This window comes from Chlorocebus sabaeus, chromosome 14 (genome assembly GCF_047675955.1).
Source record: "Chlorocebus sabaeus isolate Y175 chromosome 14, mChlSab1.0.hap1, whole genome shotgun sequence".
Classification (NCBI taxonomy): Eukaryota; Metazoa; Chordata; class Mammalia; order Primates; family Cercopithecidae; genus Chlorocebus; species Chlorocebus sabaeus.
Window position 1 is genome coordinate 101808072 of NC_132917.1, and position 24025 is coordinate 101832096.

The 24025-nt window shown below is 48.8% G+C and overlaps 1 protein-coding gene across 2 annotated transcripts in view; it reads right to left on the reverse strand.

The window, feature by feature from the left end:
• Positions 1–24025, reverse strand: part of TBC1D8 (TBC1 domain family member 8) — a 130495-nt gene that overhangs the window by 15370 nt on the left and 91100 nt on the right. For both annotated transcript variants that reach the window (XM_073023249.1, XM_073023250.1), the window contains exons 6-15: positions 14015–14222; positions 12321–12515; positions 11395–11571; positions 9900–10050; positions 7411–7625; positions 6134–6251; positions 3442–3727; positions 2258–2387; positions 2016–2114; positions 1351–1419 (exon numbers count right to left, since the gene is read on the reverse strand). In XM_073023249.1, the coding sequence (XP_072879350.1) occupies positions 1351–1419; positions 2016–2114; positions 2258–2387; positions 3442–3727; positions 6134–6251; positions 7411–7625; positions 9900–10050; positions 11395–11571; positions 12321–12515; positions 14015–14222 (1648 nt within the window). The remainder of the gene's footprint in view (positions 1–1350; positions 1420–2015; positions 2115–2257; positions 2388–3441; positions 3728–6133; positions 6252–7410; positions 7626–9899; positions 10051–11394; positions 11572–12320; positions 12516–14014; positions 14223–24025) is intronic.

Here is a 24025-nt window from a genome sequence, read left to right on the forward strand (position 1 = left end):
CTTTAATCTTTCCTAAGAAACATGAACGATGTGGCTGGTACTTAACGAAATTTGTTTTTATTGTGAATCTAAAGCCATCCTTTAAATTACATAAATTCCGGCATGTGAAGGTTCCTACTCTCTCAACTTGAGAACAATTAGCCCTAAATAAGTAAAAGTCTTTTTAAGGCAAAAAACACAAGCCAAAACTCACATAATGTTTGCCTACTTTTACGTTCCTAATATTCCCTGTTTTCCTTCCTTGACAAAAGCCAAAATAAGGCTGGGGGGTTGGGATACCAAGTAACCTGTGACTTCATATTTTGCCTTCACACAACAAAGGAAACAATAAAACGTGCAAACATGATGTTTATGGGAGAAAGCGGCCTGCTAATTCTCACCACATATCCTGCTCATTAGGAATGAGGAGCGCAGGAACCTACCAACCAGCCCAACAATCCCGTCAGTGACTGCAGGGAAAGGCCTGCTCCATGGCCTCCGAAGCCCTGAACTGTGCTGACTCATTTCAGTCGTGCCGGGAACCTGAGCTCAGGAAGGAAAGGGGCACGGAGCCCCCACCAGGACAAGCTGGGGCAGCCGCACTCCTTTCCCTGCCAGGCTTCACTTTCTGCAACTGCACTTCCTCCCCTTCTCTGCCAGGGTAGCAAGAGTCCACTAACGTGCCTGCCTCTCTTCCTCATTTCCATTCACTGTTTTGAGCAAGAAAGCTCGAGCAAACATGCCTGAAGATGTTCTTTGCAGGATGATTCCAGGTAAATATCCAAATATTAAAATTCTCGTTAACTATATTAAGTATTAGCTATATGACAGATCATGGAGTTATTTAAAATGATTAAGACTATACAGGAACATGGAAGAATGTTAAGGAATAATAGAATATGAACTTGCATGCATACCTGCCACACAAATATGAAAATATGCACGCATGTACTATGGGGTAGGGTCACAAGTAATTAAAAAGTGTATCAGGTGATGATTTCAGTAAGGGTCACCGTTTCATCTCCTGCGGACTAGGACCCAGAGCCCGCACTCAGAGCAGCAGCGAGCACAGTAGATCACAGCAACGAAGCCCTCCCAGCAGAGTGCAGCTGCTTCGGTGCGAGCCCAGGCCTGCTGGGCTGCCCAAAGAGCACCCCAGCTCCCTCCTCCCACGTTCCAGGGCGGAGGATGGGGAGACAGGTTTCTGGGTAAAAGTGAGTAGGCAGGCTAAGACAGCTTCAAAGGGGGCAGCTCCAGCCTCTGTTCCGCAGAGCCCTGCAGGCAGCTGCATGCTGGCCCCTGGGCAGGCTGGACACTACAGCTTGGGCCAGCTCAGGGCCTGGAACCCCTCATCCTCCCAGAGCTGCATACCTTGAATAAGTCATAGAGCTCCTCCAGGTCTTCAGGAAGAATTGAGACTTCCGGGATAACGACTCGAAGCTTGAGGAAAGAATAAACAGCAATGGCATGACATCTAGGCCTGCACTCCCGGGAGTCGGGGCAGGAGGGGACTCTTCCTCCTGAAAGGGACCCAAGGGGCCCATGCACCAGCTTCCCTCCTGCAAAGGCTCTTTTCTGACATAAAGATCACTTCCAGGTATCTTTCCCAGGTGTTTCATCCTCAGTTTCTTTCCAGTTCACACATCAGTGCCTAAGGACAAACCTACTGAGCTCTAATGGAAGCCAGGAAGCTAGCAGAGAAACAGCACAAGCAGGAGGAGCATTCTGAGCGCCAGCTAATGCCCCTGCGGGCCCCCTGTGCTAGGCACTATAGACCCCAACCTCATTTAACTGCACAGCAGGCACTGTTATCCCCACTTTACATGGGGGAAACAGGCTCACAGTGTTGAGTACACCACCTGGCTCCAAAGCCCACATTGTTTCTACACTACTTCACCCCTACATTGTTAATGTAATGCAAAAAATAAAATTCATTTTTCAAAGCTGGCATTCTAATGACGTGACCAAAAAGAACACACACTTCCAGGTTGGCTCCCCAATACCGTGAGCACCAGCGTGAGGCGTCTGCTACCCACCACGTTCTGCTTTGTGGTGTCCTCGTGGCCTTGGAGAACCCTGATCCTGTGCTTGTAACGCAGGTGTTCGATCTGCTCCACAGACTGGTCTCCAAATTTCTGCAGGGAAACAAGGGACCACTTACTCAGTCCCATGCTCATCCAAAGTGTGAGACAGGAAGTGGCCCAGGAACCTCCCCCCCAGTCATGATTCCCAGGGGGTTGGGGGCTACAATGGGGCATGGGACGGGGGTTCACATTACCTCATAGGAATCCCGGATCAGGTCTGAAATGTCAGTCACAGGGTAGGGCTCCTGGTCGTCGGAGAAAAAGGCATGGTGGCTGCCAACTGGGGGCCCTGGGCTGTCCTCATTCTTAATGTGATCTAGAAACCTGAACACACCGCCCCGTCAACACCCAAGTCCATCCTCATTCGGGTACCACACAACATGTGCTGCCTTCACAGTCTCAGACGTGCCAGGGCACTTCAAACACCAACACCTGGGAGGAGGGCACGGCTGCAGCTGCTCCGCTCATTTTAGAGAAGCGGGAGGCAGCCATGAAGCCTGGCTTGTGGATCGGGCTCCACAGGTGGCTTTCCAGGCCTGAAACTCTCCAGTGAAGTAAGCCCAACATTCTGCGCATACATTCAAGGTTAAGCCTCCATCATGCTCTGAAAAAGAACCCCCTCTTTCACTGTCATCTGACTTGCCCTCAGCTCCTAGAAAGCCCAGCTCTGGTGCTCATCCTAGTGGGCCTTTTCCCTCACTGCTGCTCACTAGCCTTATGCAGAAAATATCTGCAACCTCTAGCTGGCTGCCTGACGCCCATGATACCTGGTGCCCCCCAAGCCCTGTTCAAGGCCACTGTTGAGTCCATGTAAATGCAAGACATTTAATCTTCTTAAAGAAAAGCATTTACGGCCCTGCTCCTCCCGGACTCTCTCACTGTGGAAAGGAGTGAGGGACGATGTCACCCTTCACCCCATGCCTGGGACAGTGCCACATGGCAAACTGGCTCGGGGAGGCCACAGAATGTCAAGAGGCAGAGTGGAACAGAAAACCTCCATAGGGGCCAGGCGGTGACTCACGCCTATAATCCCAATACTTTGTGAGGCCGAGGTGGGTGGATCACTTGAGGCCAGGAATTCAAGACCAGCCTGGCCAACATGGTGAAACCCTGTCTCTACTAAAATTACAAAAATTAGCCGAGCTTGGTGGTGGGTTCCTGCAGTCCCAGCTACTCGGGAGACCGAGGCAGGAGAATCATTTGAAGCTGGAAGGCGGAGGTTGTAGTGAGCAGATTGTGCCACTGCACTCCAGCCTGGGCGACAGAGTGAAACTCTGTCTCGATAGAAAAAAAACAACTTCCCCACGGATAGCCCTACTGGGCACGTGCTGCTGCCTCCTCCATCTCTGGTTGGCCACAGAGGCGCAGCGGGGCCCACCTGCTGAGGATCATCAAGGCCTGGCCATCGTCCTTGCTGCTGCACAGGTCCTCAGCATTGGCCTCAAGCACAGCCAGTCCCAGTTGGAAGATGGCTTTGATGCCATCATAGAAGAAGCAATCTACCACATTCACCGCACTCTCTAGAGGCATGATGCTGAGGAACAGGGTCAGGAACCACGAGAGAGAGACAGATGCCAGGGCTGAAAGGTCGTTCATGTGCTCCGCCAGTTCTGGGAGGTGACCCTTGATGAGCTCCTCGAAGACAGACTGGTCCACTTGCGCCCCTGGAAAAGGAAGGGCCACAGGGCTCTAGCTGGGGTGAGACTCACTCTCTAAGGTCAGTCTGAAATTAAAATCACTCTGAGGTAACCAGAACAAAGAGATGGAATTTGAGTCCAGAAAAGCATCCATGCTTAGTTCATTGATTCCGACATTTAGACCAAGGTAATTCAATGGGTAAAAAATAGCCTTAAAAAAAAAATACTGCTTGATCAGCTGGACACTGGCATGGGGGAAATAAAGGAACACTAGCCCCTACCTCACACCATACAGAAAAACACATCTGAAATAGACCATAGACCTACACATAAAAGTTAATACTGTAAAATTTTTAGAAGAAAATTTAAGAAAAATACATTTCTTATGACATAAAAAGTACTAACCATAGAAAAAATTGTAAACTAGACTTCATCAAAATTAAAACTGCTATCCTACAAAAGACACCATTAATAAAATGAAAATGCAAGCTTCAAACTTTGAGAAAATATTTGCAATCCATATGCCTGACAGGGTCTTACATTCAAAAGAAAGAACTCTTGCAACTTAGAAGGTAACAACCAACCTTTTTTAAAGAGGCTAAAGATTTGAACACTCAGAAGAGTCAATAAACAAATGGTCAGTAAGCAAAGAGACATCATTAATCATCAGAGAAATGCAAATTAAAACCACCATAATTATACTACTTCTTACCCACTAGATGCCTAAAATTAAAAAGATGGACAATACCAAGTGTTAGCAAGGATGTGGAGCAAGCCGAACTCTCCTACAGTGCTGGTATGAGACAAATGAACATGTTACATCCACTCTGGAACACTGCGTGTTTCTTAGTAAGTCATACATCTAACCTATGACCCCTCAATTCTTCTCCTAGGTAAATACCCAAGAAAAATGACAGTATATATTCATAAAAAGACTTTTATGACTGCTCACTGCTACTTTATTTATCATATTCCAAGACTGGAAACAACTCAAATGCACATTAGCAGGTGACTGGACAAAGACACCAGTGAAATCCTACTCAGCAACAAAGAGGAGCAAGCTCTACAAACACACCAACAACGTGGCTGCCTCTTACAGACACTCTGCTGTGTGATGGAAGCCAGACACAGAAGACCCCGTCCTCCATGATTACATTTATACAAGGTTCAAGAGTAGGCCAAATTAATTCGTGCTGACATAACTCAGTACCAGCTGTTGCCTATGGTACTGAAGGGTGCAGAAGAGAACTTGCTGGGGTGATGCATGTGTTCCAAAGGTCCCCTCCTGTCTTGGGGCAGTGTCCACACAGGCACGTGCACTCTCACAGACGGTCTAGTTGGCACTGTTGCATATGAGCTGTCACATAGCAACAATCATCAACAGTGGCTTTGACAGCATGTCTCTCAATGATGCCGAGGTTTTAATTACTCCTTGCTGCTCTGTTCCTTATGCCGCTTCCCACAACACCAAGTAACAAGGGAAGCAAGCCAGCTAGCCACTCAGGCACACGGAGGAGCTGGTGTGCACGGCCGAAGGCTCAGGGAACGGCACACCTGGGCCAGAAGGCACAGAGCCATCACCGCCTTCCCAGCTGACCACACCACCCAGCTGCCCCTCCTTATTCCTAGGGTTCACCCTTCAGTCCTGAGGGCAGAGTCTTCGAAGGCGCCTTCCTCCCGCCTTGCTCCTACATCCACTCAGTTGCTAAATTCTGTCTGAAGTTGGTTCTGTTCCCAGGGCTGCCACCCTAATTTTAGGCCAGCTGTATCTCTCGTCTGAATTACTAGGAAGGGTCCTTAAGAGTATCACCAGCCCAAAGCCGTTCTTGTATTGTTTACTAGGAGGTTGCCGGACCAGAGAGACAGCACACATTTAAATCTCAACCACATGAAAGTCAGGTACCCAGCACAGGAGTTTTGCAAGACCACAGGTTACCCAGAGTCCAGACAGCAGCCAACGAGCTTTCTTAGGATGTCCTTATGGAAGTGGGGGACTTTTCCAAGTTTGCCCTTTAACTGACCACAAGGGCCTTGAGGGTCTCTAGTTCCATCCCACCTACCTCCTCTCTCTAGGGGAACCGAGGGCCTCCTCTCCAAACAAGCTCCCTGGGCTACCGAGAGGCATCCCCCCACAATCCTACCCTCCCTTTCCAGGCCATGGCATCCATGGAAAACCACCCTGGTTTTCACTTTCTGACTCGTTTCTTGGGCCTTGGATCTTTCTTCCCTTCTTGTAAGTTCAGCTATCCATCTAAAATCACGTGTTTGTTTTAATCCTGAGTTAGTTTTGCAAATTCAGGAGTCAAACTGTGTTTGCAAACAGACTAGCGGAGTGGTACTGACAGACTCTGTAAACAGGACTGATGAGAAACATCCTGCCCAGGCTCTGTCACTCTTCCCCAGGTACACAGGAGGAGGAGGGGGTCTGTTTACCAATCACTCGGTGGTTGAAGTAATCGGGCAGCATCCGCTCACACACGGCAACCAGCAGCCAGAAGGCTTCCTCCTCCTTGGCGTACAGCAGCAGCACGGAGGTCAGGATGTTCATGGACTGCTCGGGAGTCAAGGAGGGCAGTTACTGACCAGCCCACGTGATGCCACAGAGATGTTACCAGCATCCAAGCCCAAGCAACCCACAAAAGTAAAGATTTCATAGGTGAGAGATCCAGTGTACACCAGCCACACTGACACTGTGCAGTGGAATGACCATGATATCAACACTGTCCTCACAGGACACACCCAGCTGAGCCATCAGCCACCACTCAGCTCGGGTCCCCATCTAGCAATGTGGAATCTAGCTGTGGTGCAAGTCTTAGGGTTGGTTTAAATCCAGCTGTTCTGTTTGTTCAAATAGACACACACGCATGCATGTGCACACACACAAACTTAATTCGCTCACTGACTTTGCTTATTCACAGGAAAATAAAGTTTGAAATCTTAAATTTTTCAATGTCAAGAGCTTCACCAATCCCGGCTTGTGCTGGGTTTCGCTGCTGCTTTAATGGACTGATTTTCCTTTTGTGCCTGCTGACCACACCCTCAGCTCGGGAAAGCTCAGCAGACATCTCACCTCCACTCATGTGTCCTAAAGGAAGGGGATCGGCCCTGATCATCTTCTTTCTCCCCAAATAGTGCTGCCATGTTAAATAATTCCTGTAATTTCTGTAGAGGTCTAGAAATTCTATTAATGCCCTCCTATGTCTGAGCTCAAGAGGGGCGTCGAAGACTGAATCTACTCTGCCACCAATAACCACTACATATGCACGCTCCTCTTTTCAGACACTTGGTAAATTTTTTTTTTTGAGACACTTTCTCGCTCTGTCGCCAGGCTGGAACGCAGTGGTGCGATCTCAGCTCACCGCAACCTCTGACTCCCTGGTTCAAGCAATTCTCCTGCCTCAGCCTCCTGAGCAGCTGGGATTACAGGCACGCGCCACCATGCCCAGCTAATTTTTGTATTTTTAGTAGATGGGGTTTCACCATGTTGGCCAGGACGGTCTCGATCTCCTGACCTCATGATTCGCTGACTATAAGAAGATGAGTCCCTCTGGCCCTCATCTGATACTTTCTTTCCGGAAAGGGACCGAGTACAGTGCCTTCACATGACAACACTCAGGACCGGATGACTGGGAATGGAAATGAAACCCTGGGAAGGTCAATGTGAGACACCAACTAAAGACTCTCGGCGCCCCAGAGCACACCCCTTTCACCTGGCAGTATCCAATCTTGGGGTTCCGGTGGGCATAGGCCGTCAAGACTCTCCTCAAAGCAGCGATCCCCGTTTCGTTCTGGAAGGCAGGGTGCTCTGGCAGGGAGCGGTGCAGGTCTCGTTCTATCTCCTCAGTTACCAGGCAGCATTTCCCCAGGGACTCCTCCACCAGATTCCCGTAGTAACCAGGGTGTGAGGCCAGGTCCGTCACAGCATCTGAGTTTTAAAAGCAATGTTTCAAGGGGGAATGATTACTAAGATGGTGTCATGATGAAGAGGACGCTGGTCCCATCAGGGGACCCCAGTGGGATCTCGTTACTTACTGAGGGACAAAATATTGGCTGGGCACGGTGGCTCACGCCTGTAATCCCAGCAATTTGGGAGGCCGAGGCGGGTGGATCACTTGAGGTCAGGAGTTCAAGACCAGCCTGGCCAACATGGTGAAATCTCATCTCTACTAAAAATACAAAAATCAGCCAGGCGTGGTGGTGGGTGCCTATAATCCTAGCTACTCAGGAGGCTGAGGCAGGAGAATCTCTTGAACCCAGGAGGCAGAGGCTGCAGTGAGCTGAGATCACACCACTGCACTCCAGCCTGGGCGACAGAGTAAGGACTTCATTTCTGCCATGTAGCCTAGTCCAAAAAACAGAAATTTAAAAAAATAGTATGGCTTTTCTAAGAATAACCTTATAGAGCGAAGGGGAGAAAGCTCATAACAGAAGTAACTGTATTAATATACTTCTAACACATCGTATTCCCTAGTAACAGGAGTGTGCGAGCATGCGCACGCGCACGCACACGCACATTTCATGCATTAATTCAACAAGAAATGACACTGAGCACCGATGCGTGAGGCACATGAGGGGGTGCAGCTTTGATGGAGTGAAGGGGCCAGCAGCACAGTGCCCACATCAAACTCCAAAGTCAGATCTGAGATGCACAAACTGCAGCAGAAGGACTGAGCCCAGAAAACTCCTGCGCCAGCCACCCACAGCCAGAGCTACAGCCCAGGCCTCACCGGGCGGGCGGGCGGGCAAGATGGAGGGATGAACGCGTCCCTTACGAAAAGTGTGTGCATATGCGTGTGTGTGCACGTGTGTCTGTGCATGCATGTGTGTGCGCGCACATATGCGTTAAAGAGACCTAGAAGAATGCAGGCCTTGGGCAGTGACAGGCCTCACCTTCAGGTGCTGGGATTCTGAGGAAGGAAGCACTGTCTTTGCTCGCTCCTCCATGCCTTTATTTTTCAACTATGAATGGATGTTGTTATTTTTATATACAAAAATACAGAAGACATTTTTCACTTTTAAAAGGAGGTGTTTCAATGCTGCACCTCTGGAAGTTAGTTACAGAAGCCTGGAGGCAGGAGGGAGACGAGGGGCGCAGTGGTGCAGGCAGCATCAGTGACCACCGACCACACCCAACACAGTGAGTGTGCCAGGAAGCATGAGGGCTGTGTCCGGGCATCTCAGGCAGGAGGTTGGGGGCTGCGAGGAGACAGGGAAGACGAAAGTGAGGGACAAAGTTGGGGGGTAGATAAGGAACCAGCAAGAGGCTGATGGTGAAGTAGGACAAGGGATGCTTCCAGTCCCAGGAAGAGTGACGGAGCAGGGCACAGGTACCCAGCCCAGCCTCCAGGCGCCTCCATGCTGACAAGAGCGCCATGAGGTCATCTGGGGAAGGGACCCTCTCACCTGGCCTCCCACAGCACCCTGAGGAGCAGCAAAGGCACACTCCAATGGCAGGGCCTTCCCTTCCTGCCCTCGGGCCCAAGCTCCTTTGCCCCAAGGAGCAAGTGGCTCACAGCTGATATGGAGGGTCAGACAAATGCCTACCCAGTATGTCCCTGGGGAAGTTTGGTCCCAGGCTCAGCCCATCTATCATTAAATGTCCTGATGAGGGTTCCCAGGCGTTCTCCAATAGGTGCAGAGAGAGGCCCAAGGGTTCTGAGGCTGAAAGAGGCCCTCCCTGAATAGGTCCAGCAGAACAGAGGAAATGGAACAGAAGGGAAATCTGCACTTTTGCCTCTGGTGCCCGCCACGTGTCTTCACTGGAGGAGGGACCCATGGTAGCCAGACTCTGAGGGATGTGTTTCAGCAGCCCAGCCAGTTGACAGTGGATGAGGACTTTTTGTTTCATCTACTTCAGAGCTCACACACTACAGACACTTCACTTCCAGGGGTTCTGAATAGAATTCTCAGCACTACATAGAGCCTCGTGAAGGCATTTTTAAAGGAGTGGCCGTCACCGTGCCCAGACCTCACATTCACCCAGTTGGACGCCACAGCCCAGAGGCCCAGGCAGCCTGACCCAGGTCCCACAGCTGACACAATAGCGGGTGGAAGTCCTCAGCTGGGAAATCACAGGAATGACCCAAGGACAGAACTATGTCATCTGCACATAAACACGTGTGCTGCTCCGGGCCGGGCGGGCTGTTCCTGTGTCCATGACAAAAAGAACAAGTAGCTTAGAGACACCAAGAGCGCTTACCTGAGAAGAGAAGCCAAAGTCTCCCACGCAACGATTCAGGGATGCCCATGGCTACGAGCTTCCGAATCTTCTCTGTGCGAAACATACACACGGTTCTGCCGTATTCCACAAAGTGGTCATTCCACAGGCTTATTTTTATCTGTTCTCTGGACTGGAAATGGGAATGTTCTTAATGTACGAAGAGGTCCGTCCTCACCACCCCCGCCCACCAAGGCACCACTGGTGGTGGAGGAAGTACTGCCTCTGCTCACCGAGGGGCCAACGGCAATGGGCAAGGACACTTGTATTCAAGCCGCAAATATTTCTGAACCTCTACCGGGGGCACAAAGGATGCAAAGATGAATAACACAGAGGACGGCCTTGCAGGAGTTCAGAGCCCAGGGGGAGCATTTATACAAATAAAATAAATTTCCTTAGCAAGGTTGATAACAAGGATATGTAAATCCAAGTATTAAAGTAGCCCAAATCAGATGGGAGGGACGGGTGGGTAAGTGGGACGCTAGGGGAAGCTTTCTCAGGATGTTGCATCTGCCAAAAAGACACTGGTCAGCTCGGAGGGCAAAGGGGAGTGCAGGGGTATCAAAACTTCCCCTGAGCTTCCTGACAGCCAGAGGGAAAACCGAAACCTGAAAAAAACTGCATTGTTCTCATTAACAGGAATGAGAAAGATACCATTTCCCTAGGCCACTGAAAATACTTGAAATTGCCCCTAGGTGGCAGGAACGTTTAGTGCCTTTTAAACAAGGTATTTATATTTGCTTTTGATTATCTGTATTCTCCAGTAACGGCAGAAATAAATACATATATTTAACATTCTCATACGTTTTGTCAACAAAAGTTAATTAAGGATCCGGGTGTAAAGCCTATGAGAAGGCTCAGTTTTGGATAAATAAAACCAACAACAGATTTTACAGGAGCCGTTAAGCGACCAAAAATCAGCTCGGGGTAACAGGTTCATGGCCACTGCCGGGTGCTCATGGTCCAGTGCAGCACCCTGCCTGCCGTGGCCCCACTTCAAAGCACAACTTGCAGTATCTTTACCAGACTATACGTGACATTTCCCTCAAGTTCTCCCTACAAAGAGGAAATCTGTAAGTAAATATAGCAAAAATATTTCCACTTTAGTGAAACTAGAAGACTGGTGACCCCTTCTCCCAGAAGCCAAAAAAAAAAAAAGGAAAGCTGGAATGAGGGGCACACAGACAGCACTGGCTGGAAGGAGAGGGACCCCCAAGGGGCCACACGGGCAGCTCCCCAGGCCCCACAGCTGAGAGCTGCCCGAGGGTTACCGAAGGGTGGGTGGGAGAGCTGTCCCTCAGTCCTCTGACCACCTCAGTGGACCCCTCTCACTTTTCACCCATGAGAACAAGAGGGAGGAGGAGCGCTAGCTTCCCAAGGTCAGGTGTCAGGTTCCATGGTGACTTAAACAGCTGGGAAACCCCCCAAGCCCACGGCTCAGCTCTGTGGTCCAGCTTGGGCACCAGGCGTCACCCACCATTTGGGAGTCGGGGCTCTGGCTGCCTGACTGCTGGAAGGCAGTGACCAGGGCATCGGGGTGCAGCAGCGGGCTCTTCTCTTTTTCACTCTCCTCGCTACTTTGAGAAGACACCATTTCAAGATCCCCAAACCTGTGATCACCGCACATGCTTGTTGAATGAAACACAGGTGATGCCTGCACAGCAAAAGAGACAGAGAGACAGAGAGAAAAGAGGAGAAAATCATGGCTTTAGTCGAGGGGACAGTCTTTGTGTTGCCTTTGGATGCATGGGCATAGCAGACTTCAGTGACTCAAGGGGAAGAGAGACTGACGCCAGACCAGACAGGGTTCCTAGGAAGACACAGTCCCACTGCATGCTCCGGGGGAGGCTGTCCCTGTCCCCAGAGCCCAGGTCTGTATCTGGGTCCATACGCAGTTCCTAATGGGCAGCCCCGCCTCCCCTCAGCTTATGGACAGGAGGATGGCCATCCTGAGAAAGGAGCCCTGGGGTAGAGAGAGGCTGTACCCCCTTTTCTCGCCATCACTACTTTGGGTGAAAAGAGGTTGAGAAAAAGAAGATACATGAAGAAAGGAGACCAGGCCCCAGCCACCCCGGGGCCACCTGTGCAGCTACCCAACCTCAGGGCCGACGAAGCTCCTCTTTTAGCAGGTTACATGTGCCTCTAATCAGGCTGTCCTTGAACCTCAGGAGCAGGGATAGCAACCCTTCTCGCCTGTGACTGGTGTCCCCGTCACCCCCTCCAAGCTGTGGGGCAATTCCCCACACCCTCTCAGGACGCCCGGCACATCGGAAATGACAACAGACTACACAGAGGCCCCACATTCTTCTCGTCCCCACATGGGTCTCCTCATGTGTACTCCCCTTTGGAGACCACGGCCTGAGACATGAAGAAGGGGATCATCAGCGTCCGGAGAGACCATACCATGTCATCATCCGCAGAGGTGTCGTAGTGCACGGGGTGGTTGGCATGGACCTGCTTCAACCTCACAAGCAACGCCTCCACCAGGCTGTCTCGGTCCCGGAGCTCGATGAACTGGAAGGCCGCCTTGCTTCTGATGCTGACGATGACGGGGTGCGGCAGCAGGCTTGTGTCCTCCATCTTCTCGATGCTCACCACCTGCGCCAGAGGCAACATGCAGGGACAGCAGGCATGTTATTACATATGCAGAAGATGTCCCAAAACAACAGGGCAAGGCACAATGACTGCAGAAAGGAGATGATGCAAAGGTGAGAAAGTGGCACTGCTCACCCCCGCCACAAGGGGAGGCTGTGCAAGGCTGCATCAAGAGGCGACTGGATAACAAAGTGTGGTCTATCCACACAACGGAGTATGACCCGGCCTTGAAGAGGAGGGGGATTCAGACAGAGGCTCTGGTATGGATGAGCCCTGAGGGCATTAAGCTAAGTGAACAAGGCCAGTCACAAATCCTGTATGAATCCACTTGTATGAGGTACCTGGAGGAGTGAAATTCATAGAGCCGGGAAGTCGAAGGCTGGTTGCTAGGGGCTGAGGGAAGGGGGGAGTTGTTTTATGGGGACAGTGTTTCCGTTGTCAGTGATGAACGAGTTCTGGAGACGGATGGTGCTGATGGTTGCACAACAACGTGAATGTACTTAATGCCACTGAGCCATACACTTAAAATGGTTAAAATGTCATTTCTGGTTAGGTACACATTACCAAAATATATTTTTGAATCATTTAAGTTGGCCTCTAGATTTCTTGCTCCATTAATAAGTAAAAATATGTGTAAAATGAAGACATCTACTACAGAATAATAACATGGAGGCAGGAGACCACAAGGAGTAATCCCGGCATTATCAGAGGCCAAGTGGGAGGATCGATTGAGCCCAGGAGTTCAAGACCAGCCTGGACAATACAGTGAGACCCTCCTCTCTAAAAAAAAGAAAAAAATAAGAGTTTTGAGTTTTTCCAAAGAATAATGCTCAGAACGTTTGTTATCAGAAAGAAGAATCTGGAGGTCCTGACGTATAAACAGAGTTGTGGGTACCATCTCATCAGAGTTGCTGCCCTGAAGCCAAAGGACTGAGCTGTTCAGTCTGAACATAATCTGAGCCCCCATTTCCAGAAAGAGAACTGCAGTATTTTATAGGAAGAAGGGACCTGATCCCTGTCAAAGGAAGCATTTTAGAATTTTTAACTGAAGTTCCAGGAGCATATAAAAGCCAGTTAATTTACCATTTACTTTTAAAAGGTGATGTTTTTTGTAGGTTGCTTTTTTTTCCTTTTTTTTTTTGGTGAGTGAAAGGGGAGGATTCATTCCTAGGAGCTGCTGGAAAAATCTTTAATTGCTAGGCATGCACTTTTTAATAACAGCTCTATCAATAATGTAGAGGTTAGAGTCCCCTGTTTTCAGCAGTCACTTATTAGCAAATTTCAGGATGCCACAGCAACAGCAGAAAAAGCAATGGCCGAATGGGTAATGGACCAGTTCAGGCCATGCCTCCCTCAAGAAGCCCAGCCTTGTAGTCATCCATCTGTAGATGGCAAAGCCGTGCCGTCTGAACTTCCCCTCCCATGCTCCATCTCACAGCGAGCAATCTTGGGTTCAAACAACAAAAGGCTGCTTCAGGAAGCAGACAGTAGGGCCGGTCTACCTCTCTGAGTGGCAGGACGATCTTACAGCAGCCGTCTTCTCTGCTGGCAAAGCAGATGTAGCTGTCAGAGGTGAACATCCGCCCCGCGGTGTGACAGCGACTGAACGGCGTCCAGAGCGAGCAGTCCACAACCGCGTGCAGCTTCTCCTTCCTTGGCAACCTGAAGAAAGCCCGGAAGAACTCATTCTGTGCTCTGGCTTCCAGATCCCTGGGGAAGGACAGGGAAAGAAGAAGAGATAGGAAAGGTGAATGGACATCTAAGATTACCAAAGAAAATACTTTTACTTTTTTGTTTCATTTTATTCTTGAGACAATCTCGCTCTGTCACCCAGGATGGAGTGCAGTGGCACGATCTCGGCTCACTACAACCTCCACCTCACTGGTACAAGTGATTGTCCTGCCTCAGCCTCCCAAGTAGCTGGGATTACAGGCATGTGCCACCATGCCCAGCTAATTTTTGTATTTATAGTAAAGATGGGGTTTGCCATGTTGCTCAGACTGGTCTCAAACTCCTGAGCTCAGGTGATCCGCCCACCTCAGCCTCCCAAAGTGCTGGGATTATAGGCGTGAGCCACCGCACCCAGCCAAGATAATACTTTTAAAGCCACTGGCACAATTTGTATTTAAGTGGGTACAAAAAGGCACCATGCACGTCCTATGCTGGTGCACGTGGCCATCCCACATTCTAACTGCACGGCCAACCTTCAGAACAAGGACACAGAGCAGACGTGCTGCCTCTGCACAGAAGTAATTTAATAAACTCACAGGCCAAATAAGCATTCCTTCCTGGTTTGAGCAACACTGAGAATTACCAGAAAAACAATTGCTTAAGAATCCAAGTTTCAAAAAGTTTGATAACAAGTGGTGAGGAGGATGTGGGGAAACTGGAACCCTACTGCACTGCTGATGGGAATTAACATGGTGCAGTCATGTTGGTAAACACTCTGGAAGGGCCACAAAAGGCTAAAAACAGACTTAACACTTGACCAAGAAATTCCACTCGTAGGCAGATATACCCAAGAGAATTGAAAATGTATGCCTCGCACATGAATGTTCTCAGCAGCATTGTTTATAACCCAAAGGTAGAAATGACCCAAATGTCCATTAACTGATAAATGGATAATCACAATGTAGCGTGTATCCATACAATCAAGTATTGTTCAGCCATAAAAAATGAATGAAGTACTGATGTGTGCCACAACAGAGATGAACCTTAAACATATCATACTGAGTGAAATAAACCACACACAAAAAGACGACATACTGCCTGATTCCATTTAAATGAAATATCCACAATAAGCAAATCTCTAGAGACAGAAAATAGATTAGTGATTGCTCAGGGCTTGGGGGAAGAGAGAGAAATGGGAAGTGACTGCTCACGGGTACATAGTTGTTTCTTTTTGGGGTGATGAAATGTTCTAAAATTGATTGTGGTGATGGTTGCATAACTCTGTGAATATCGTAAAAACCACTGAATGCTACACTTTCAAAGGCTGTATAACAATTACATGGTATGTAAATTAAATCTCAAAAACACAATGAAAAATTTTAATGTGGCCAGGCACGGTGGCTCATGTCTGTAATCTCAGCACTTTGGGAGGCCGTGGCAGGTGGATCACTTGAGCTTAGGAGTTTGAGACCAGCCTGGACAACATGGCAAAACCCCGTCTCTACAAAAAAATACAAACATTAGCTGAGTGTGTTGGTTCACACCTGTAGTCCCAGCTACCCCAGTGGCCGAGATGAAAGGATCACTTGAGCCCAGGGGATAAGAGGTTGCAGTGAGCCGAGATCGCGCCACTGCACTCTAGCCTGGGTGACAGAGTGAGACCCCGACTGAAAAAAAAAAAAAAGAAAAAAGTTTAGATGCATATCTGACACGCAGTAATCAATAAACATGAGTTATTATTATGTTTTTTAAAAATATATTTTAAGAATCCAGGTGGGGTGCAGTGGCTCGTGCATCACATCAGTATTGACAAGAGAGAACGCTGATGAGGAAAGCAGGATCCTAACCCCCAGGCAACTCCACATATCCTGATTTCTGGCTCTAAAACCAGTAAAGAAAGCAGCCAAATCACAATGTTTGACAATACTGATCAATTTATGTCATACTGCAAAATTCTAGTAATTAGGGGGAATTCCAACATACAGAGGGAAAGATTTTTCTCTTGCACTTTATAAAGTTCCTTATAAATACAAGGATGAAATTAGCACTCGCTCGAAGTCAGGAATATGAATTCTTGGCTTGCTTATGTACTCCGTAACCCTGAATGAGACTCTCTGTATCTCATTTTGATTGCTACAACATGGGAATAATGTCTGAATTCTCTGCTTCAGGGGATCCCTGTGAATCTAAAATGATGGCCACAATATGGTAAAAGAAAAATTAGGCCTAGTACCTACAGTATGATCCTAACTTTACATAAATTCCTTAAAATTTCCAGACAGGGATGTGTACAAGGACTTTATCTTAAGTGTTAATAGCGATTGTCTTTGCGTAGTAGGACTTCCACTTTCCAATTTTATTTTGCTTACATTTTCTACATGACTACCACATTAGCTTTAAAAAAAAAACTTTAGCTATTTTCTTTAGGGGAAAGTACAACTTTTTAAAATGTTACATAAATGCCATAAATGCAAGACAGTAAACTCTCAACTCTGGAATCGGCTGCACACAGCTCAAGTGAGCTTTTCAGGCACGACCTGGTTGTGAGGCCCCGGAGATATGATCTCACCTCAACCATGGCCAGGCTGGGCTCCCGGACACATGCCTTTTCTGCAGCCCTTCTAGGTCTCATGTCCACCATCACACATCTGATTTATAAGCAGCAGCTGTCATACAGAGATGGCACAATCCATGGAATTTACTATCAAGCCCTCAAAAAGAGAAGACACATACATGCCCAGAGAGTCCTCTGGACACACAGAGAAATTAAATTCTACAGACCACAACGGGTCCAGTTCCTGGGGCCAAAGCTGCAGTTCCTTAAGTGCCTGATAGAACATGGACTACTGTTTCCATGGGTGCCTGAGCTGCCTCCAGAAAGGAGCTGGGAGAACACAGGAAACGCACTATGAATGCTCTACCAGTTCACACACTGCAAGAATGGAAGGCAAGGCCCCTCAAGAGGACCCCAAGTTCCCCAAGCTGACTTTGTCCGATGCATTTAAATTGGAAAACTTCCACCCTTGTCCTCAGAGCATGCTGGCCATGTTGGCTTTGATGAAAATAAAATCAACCCTTACTCCCTGCAAGTATCTCACAAATGTGGTTCTAGTTGCCAGTGAGTTCACCTGTCAGCTTTCCTTCCTAGCTGGGGCATCTCTTTCCCCTCAGGACATGGTTGAAGCCAAAGTGAACACATAGTGAGTATTCAAATCACAGAAGCTTGCACTGAGCCACCAGAAGTGTGGGAGGACTTATATTTACATTTATTTTGCACTGAATCCCTCAAATTAAGAATAAGGTGTTTCAGGCTGAGCATGGTGGTTCACACCTGTAATCCCAGCACTTTGGGAGGCCGAGCGGGGCAGATCACGAGGTCAGGAGTTTGAGACCAGCCTGGCCAAGACATGGTGAAACCCTGCCTGCCTCTACTAAAAATACAAAAAGTAGCTGGGCGTGGTGGCGGGCACCTGTAATCCCAGCCACTTGGGAGGCTGAGGCAGGAGAATCGCTTAAACCCGGGAGGCGGAGGTTGCAGTGAGCCAAGATTGCGCCTCTGCACTCCAGCCTGGGCAACAACAGCGAAACTCTGTCTCAAAAAAAAAAAAAAAGAAGAAGAAAAAAGGTGTTCCGGTATCTGAGACAACTAAACCATTTTGTTCTACACAGTGCACCTGCTGCTGCCTCAGTTCAACTGGCTTCTCTCTCTGTGGCTTTGGAGCAGCCTGGGCACGCTGCACACAGTCTCCATTCCCCTTTCAGGGCTGTCCTAGCTTTCCCTGTAGACATCTGTCTTTTGCACATTTGGACAGCCAGAGACCAGAAACCTCAAGTTACGAAAAATTAAGTAGCAGGGGGGACTTTCCTAAGATCTGAGTTAGTTTCCTTCCTCCCTACTAGAAAGTTGTCTTCCAATTTCACCATTCGTTAAATATGTATTATATACAAGATAGTTAAATTTCCAGCATAACTGAGATGAAGATATAGTGACTTTGAAAAGATGAGAAATCAGCTCTTTATGAAGTTCAGAACAAGACCATCCTATCCTTTAGGTCTGCTTCAAAGCAGATGTTAGTTTTGATGCTAAATATATCAACTCCTTTTACTGAACACCATCAAAAACAAAGCCAATGGTCACAGTGTGCTTCTCAGACTTTCCAGTACTTCCTAAGTGCCTTCACTTTTCCTCCATAGAAAAGAACAGACAATGGTGACGATCAGACATTCAGAAGGTGGCCACACAAGCCTGTAGGTCACTGCAGAAGCACCCCTGTGAGGATGGAGACTATCCCAGCTACCCCAGCTACATCTACCCTCCAGTGCCTGCACACAGAGGCCACAGCTATCACTCTGAGAGAGAGCTACAGCTAAGACTAGCCGGAAAAAGTGCCACCAATCACCTTTTTTCTTTTTGTTTTTGAGACACAGTTGCACTCTGTTGCCCAGGCTGGAGTGCTGTGGTGCAATCTCGGCTCACTGAAACCTCTGCATCCTGGGTTCATGGGATTCTCTTGTCTCAGCCTCCCGGGTAGCTGGGATTACAGGTGCCCACCACCATGCCCAGCTAATGTTTGTATTTTTAGTAGAGATGGGGTTTCGCCATGTTGGCCAGGCTGGTCTCGATCTCCTGACCTCGTGATCCACCTGCCTCGGCCTCCCGAAGTGCTGGGATTACAGGCGTGAGCCACCACGCCCGGCCCAACCACCCGATCTTAACACATGCCATTCATGAGACTGTAAATAAGCAGGGAATAAATAGGGGTCAACCCGACTCTGGAACAACAAACATCAGATTTGTTGTTGAAGCTAAAATTAATATGTGCAATAATGCATGACAACTATGCAGAAGATTCGAGACTAGTTACACATTCTTTAAAAAATTCAGCTTAATCCCTAAGAGGACCCAAGGAGGTATATTCTTTTATTTCTCTGCAAATCCAGAATTATATTTGTCTCTCCTACTTTTTGGTAAAGATGTAGCAAAATAGGTTTCCCCTTCTCTCTCTCTCTCCCCCTATCCACCCACTAGAATGCTTTGGGAAGAACCCTGTCTGAGTTACATGCCACCTCTCGCTCCCTCTGGTCATTCAGCCCGCATGTGAGAGCCTACTGTGTGTCAGCAGGCTTAACATTGCTTCCAGGCTTAACACTTCCCCAAACTCAGGCTGGGTGACGGGCCGGGGCAGCTTGGCTCTCCCATGCTCAGCATGCAGAGACTTCCCATGTGTGCGCCAGACAGAAAGCCGGGAGCCGTGGCTCCTGCTCTCTTGGATAAGGGAGGGCAAACTTGGTCCTCTATGGTAAGTTTGCCTCGTAAAGAAGCACACGAGGATTTCCAGTGGCTCTACGTGATGCATCCCCCCATTCCCCCGCCCAGAGACCCATGGCTGGGAGGTGGCTCCCGCCTGTAATCCCAGCACTTTGGGAGGCCGAGGTGAAAGGATCACTTGAAACCAGGAGTTCGAGACCAGCCTGGTCAACATGGCAAAACCCCATTTCTACTAAAAATACAAAAATTAGCCAGCGTGGTGGTGTGCACTTATAATCCCAGCTACAAAGGAGGCTGAGGCAGGAGAATCGCTTGAACCCGGGATGTGGAGGCTACAGTGAGCTGAAATCACGCCACTGTACTCCATATCCCACCTCTAATTAATTAATTAAATCACATCAGGGAAGTATCAAGCTTTCAAGATTCAAGAATTTCTTGAATCTAAAAATGAGGCCAGATCCATGTGCTTTTTCTCAAAGCCCAAGTCTGTATACAAAATATTTCATTTCTCAAATGTGTGTTCACTCACAATACCTTTCTTCTGTGACCCCTCAGGAGTCCTAAGGAAATGTAGATGAAGCTGCCACGTGGCTGCTAAGGCACATGGCAGCCCACGGCCACTAGGCTCACCTGTCAGGCGCCAGCACAGGCGGATGGTACGAACGGCCCCTCATTCCTTTGGAAATCTGTCTGCACTGAGCCCCTAAGAGACCAGGACCTTGACAACATAGAGCATCTGTAAGGCTCTCTGACCCTCAGAAAAAGGCTCCTCCTTCCGTCCTCTTCCTCCCATCCTGTTCTAGACAGAAGCACCTAAGCCAGCCCACTGACAACCACAGAGCAGCTTGGGGACTGGGGTTGTAGAGGGTGAGACGTGGGCCTTCTCTTGTAAGGTGGGGGCTGTCAGGCTGCAGGAGCCCCTGGGAGATGTCCTAAGTGGGCCAAGAGGACTCTGAGGCAGAGGAGGACTTGAGCTAGAATCGGAGGGATGAAAAGTCAAATAAATTACACAGAACTGGTCCTAGTGGGAGCTGAGGAAGAAAGGCAGGAAAAGGGAGAGTGGGGGGAGGGGGAAAAAGGGGAAGGCCAAAGAGGGTCTGCAAATCCAGCCAGACCAAGGAGTTCAGAACCAGACAGGCCATGGGGGACCAGGGTTCCCTGCTGAGGACACTTGCCTCTAGGCAGCCGCTATTCATCTTTATAGACCAGCAAAAAGAGCCTGCCTCGTGGGAAACAGTTTCCATTTACTACACTGCTTTAATTCAGCTCTCCTCCAGCATCTCCAGCCAGTCAAAACAGACTGTAATTCGATTTAATGAAGCCCATTACTCTGCAACCACCCTCCCCGACAGCAAATAGCCGAATCCACTTTTTTTCACCCCACCATTTCCAACTTCGGGATGTATCTCTTCTGTTTCGAGATTTCAGGATCTATCACCTTTTTTCCTTTCCGCTTCCCTCCCTCTGTTCCCTCTGTGGGCAGCTCCTCAGTCACTCTGCCCTCTTGGACTCTGCGGCTATGATGTGGGGATCCCTGGCCCAGGGCCTCCCCTGCGCCCTGTGAGGGCTGAGCCAGGTGACTCCCACGCCTGGCAACTCCAACCAGCCCAATCAACCGGGGGTAACAATGCACCCTGACCCTTCCTGCTCCCAGGGGAGCTACTGGGGCCGTAAGTCCTGCTGGAGTGGCCACACATGGCGATCATGACTAACTGGCAACCTGAAGCTCACCCAGCTTGTGACCCCAAGGGCACCTTTCTGCAGCCATTATCTGGGAAGGGAAGGGGAGGGGAGGGGGAGGGAGAGGGGGGGAGAAAGGACCAACCAGAGAGAGCCAGGGAGCAAGCGTGAAGAGACTGTTTTCCTCAGCTTCCAAACCTGGGCTCTCCTGGCAGGGCTTCAAGAAGACTGAGTCATTACCTGTTTATACCCGCAGGCCCACGTCTCCATGACAAACGCTACAAACGAGAACTGGCCAGGAGTTGGGAGGCAAGGTACATGCCTTTCACTTTTTGAGAAAGCTGCTGAACCCGCAGTCAACAGTTTGGCCCAGAAGCCTGCAGCCTCACCACAGGGCCAGCCCCACGCACCCGCAGGAACCCTGGCAGCTCGGCGCTGGCCAACACCAGGCCCTTTTTAGCCTTTCCTCTCCCCTCTTCTTTCTGACAGTTCCCAGGGCAGAAGACAGACGGGGAATGTCTTATAGAATCTCCCTGAATTCTGGAATGTAAATGAAGGCTGCCAACGGATGGCTTTTCTCCAAAACCGGTTCTCGTACCACAAGGGATTTGGTGCTACGGACCTTCAATGTATTCTTTCCTCCCTTCTACCCAAAACCAAAACCACCACACGGGGAAGTGGAGCTGTACTGGGATATCAGTAGATTTGTGAGGGATCACCCGAAATCCCAGCGCCGTGGGGCTGGCCAGAGGAGCTGCTAGCAGGCCTCCGACTCCTGCAACTAGGCGGCTGCACTCACGCCCACGCGCCCCGCACACACAGGGAGACGGGGAGGAGCTTTACATGGCGCTCCTGTGAGCCCTCTAGCAACTCACGCAACCCAGGCTTGTTGCTTTGGGGCTTCCTGCAACTGTGACTTTTCCATTTTTAAGATATCTTCGTAAGCTGCACTAAAAGAACTCAGATACCAACGAATGCAGAGGCATTTGAAGAAATACAGGAGGGCAGGGCACCCACTGTACTGGACTGTCTTGCTTTTAAAACAGGTGCTCCTAAGATGGAGCCAGAGAGACCATCACGGGGCCTGGGGCTGAGAGGTGCAGAGTCCGAACCCCAAAGGACACTGCCCCAAGCGTGTCCTTTCACAGGGGGCAACGAGCACCCCCTCACCCTCCATCTCAGATTATCAGAGGTGACACAAAACCATGGGAAATTCCTTGGAATCTTAACCTAAAAAATCAAGAGCACTTGTGCTTGATTTTACCTCACTCATGACTACACGTGATCTGTTTAAAACAAATGGACACAGCAGGAAGGGGCTTTGAATTCTTTCAGAACACAACAAACCCTCAGCATGCCGCCGTGACAGGCCATGAATGAAGGGACACTTTCTGCCCCACACATTGAGAAAAGACAGAGGACAGTGTATGGATTTAAAGAATAATCAGTCTTTTAAAAAAAAAAAAAAAAACTTTCTTTATATTATTACTGAACACTAACTTTAGAGCTTTGAAGGAACTTAGCGGCATATTATCCAGGCCAAGTATGGAAGACTAAAGCTCAGAAAAATCACGTTTAAGTATCAGTATTGGTCTTTTTGCAACTTATTTCACTCAACATAATGTCCTCGAGGTTCATCCATGTGGTAGCGTGTCAGGATTTCCTTCCTTTTCAAGGCTGAGTAATATTCCATTGTGCAGCTCACATTTTGCTGATGGCTTTCATCTCTTGCTGGACACTCAGGCTGCTTCTACCGTTTGGTGATTGTGAATAATGCTGCTGCAAACATGGGCATACAAAGAGCTCCGAGCCCCTGCTTTCAGTTCTTTAGTGTACATACCCAGAAGTGGAATTGCTAGACACTAAGATCATTCTACTTTTAATTACTTTTGCACCAAGATAATAAAAAATAACTAGTGGTTCTTTAAAAATTCAAAATAAAAACTTTGGATACTAAAGTTGAACTTCCTTAAAGCAACAAACAATTCAAACAACTACCTCACAAGTCTCTAGGATTAGTATCAATTTGTGGCTAATAAACCACGTAGCGTACTGACTGACACTATTAGAGAGGCGTATTTCTGATGACAAAGTGGCACCAAAAATAGGTCCAGCTGTCCTGAAAATGTTTTCTAATTTCCTGCGAAAAGACAAAATGTCAGCTGGGCACAGTGGCTCACACCTGTAATCCCCGCACTTTGGGAGTCCAAGGCAGACGGATCATGAGGTCAGGAGTTCGAGACAAGCCTGGCCAACATGTTTGAAATCCCGTCTCTACTAAAAATACAAAAATTAGCCGGGTGTGGTGGTGGGCACCTGTAATCCCAGCTACTCAGGAGGCTGAGGCAGGAGAATCATTTGAACCTGGGAGGCGGAGGTTGCAGTGAGCCGAGATAGCACCATTGTTCTCCAGCCTGGGTGAAAGAGAGAGACTCCGTCTCAAAAAAATAAAAAAAGAAAGAAAAAGAAAAGACAAAATGTCTTAATGTTCACTAGCAAAGCACAGTGCTCCACAGATTTCTATTAAGCAGCTACCCATACTACATTTTTTTTTTTCCGGACTGAGTCTGGCTCTGTCCCCCAGGCTGGAGTGTAGTGGCGCGATCTCGGCTCACTGCAAGCTCCGCCTCCCGGGTTCACGCCATTCTCCTGCCTCAGCCTCCCAAGCAGCCGAGACTACAGGCGCCCACCACCATGCCAGGCCAATTTTTTGTATTTTTAGTAAAGATGGGGTTTCACTGTGTTAGCCAGGATGGTCTTGATCTCCTGACCTAGTGATCTACCATCTTGGCCTCCCAAAGTGCTGGGATTACAGGCGTGAACTGCTGCGCCCGGCCCTACCCACACTACATTTCTAAAAGCATTCTTTATGAAAATCAATTTTGAAATAATA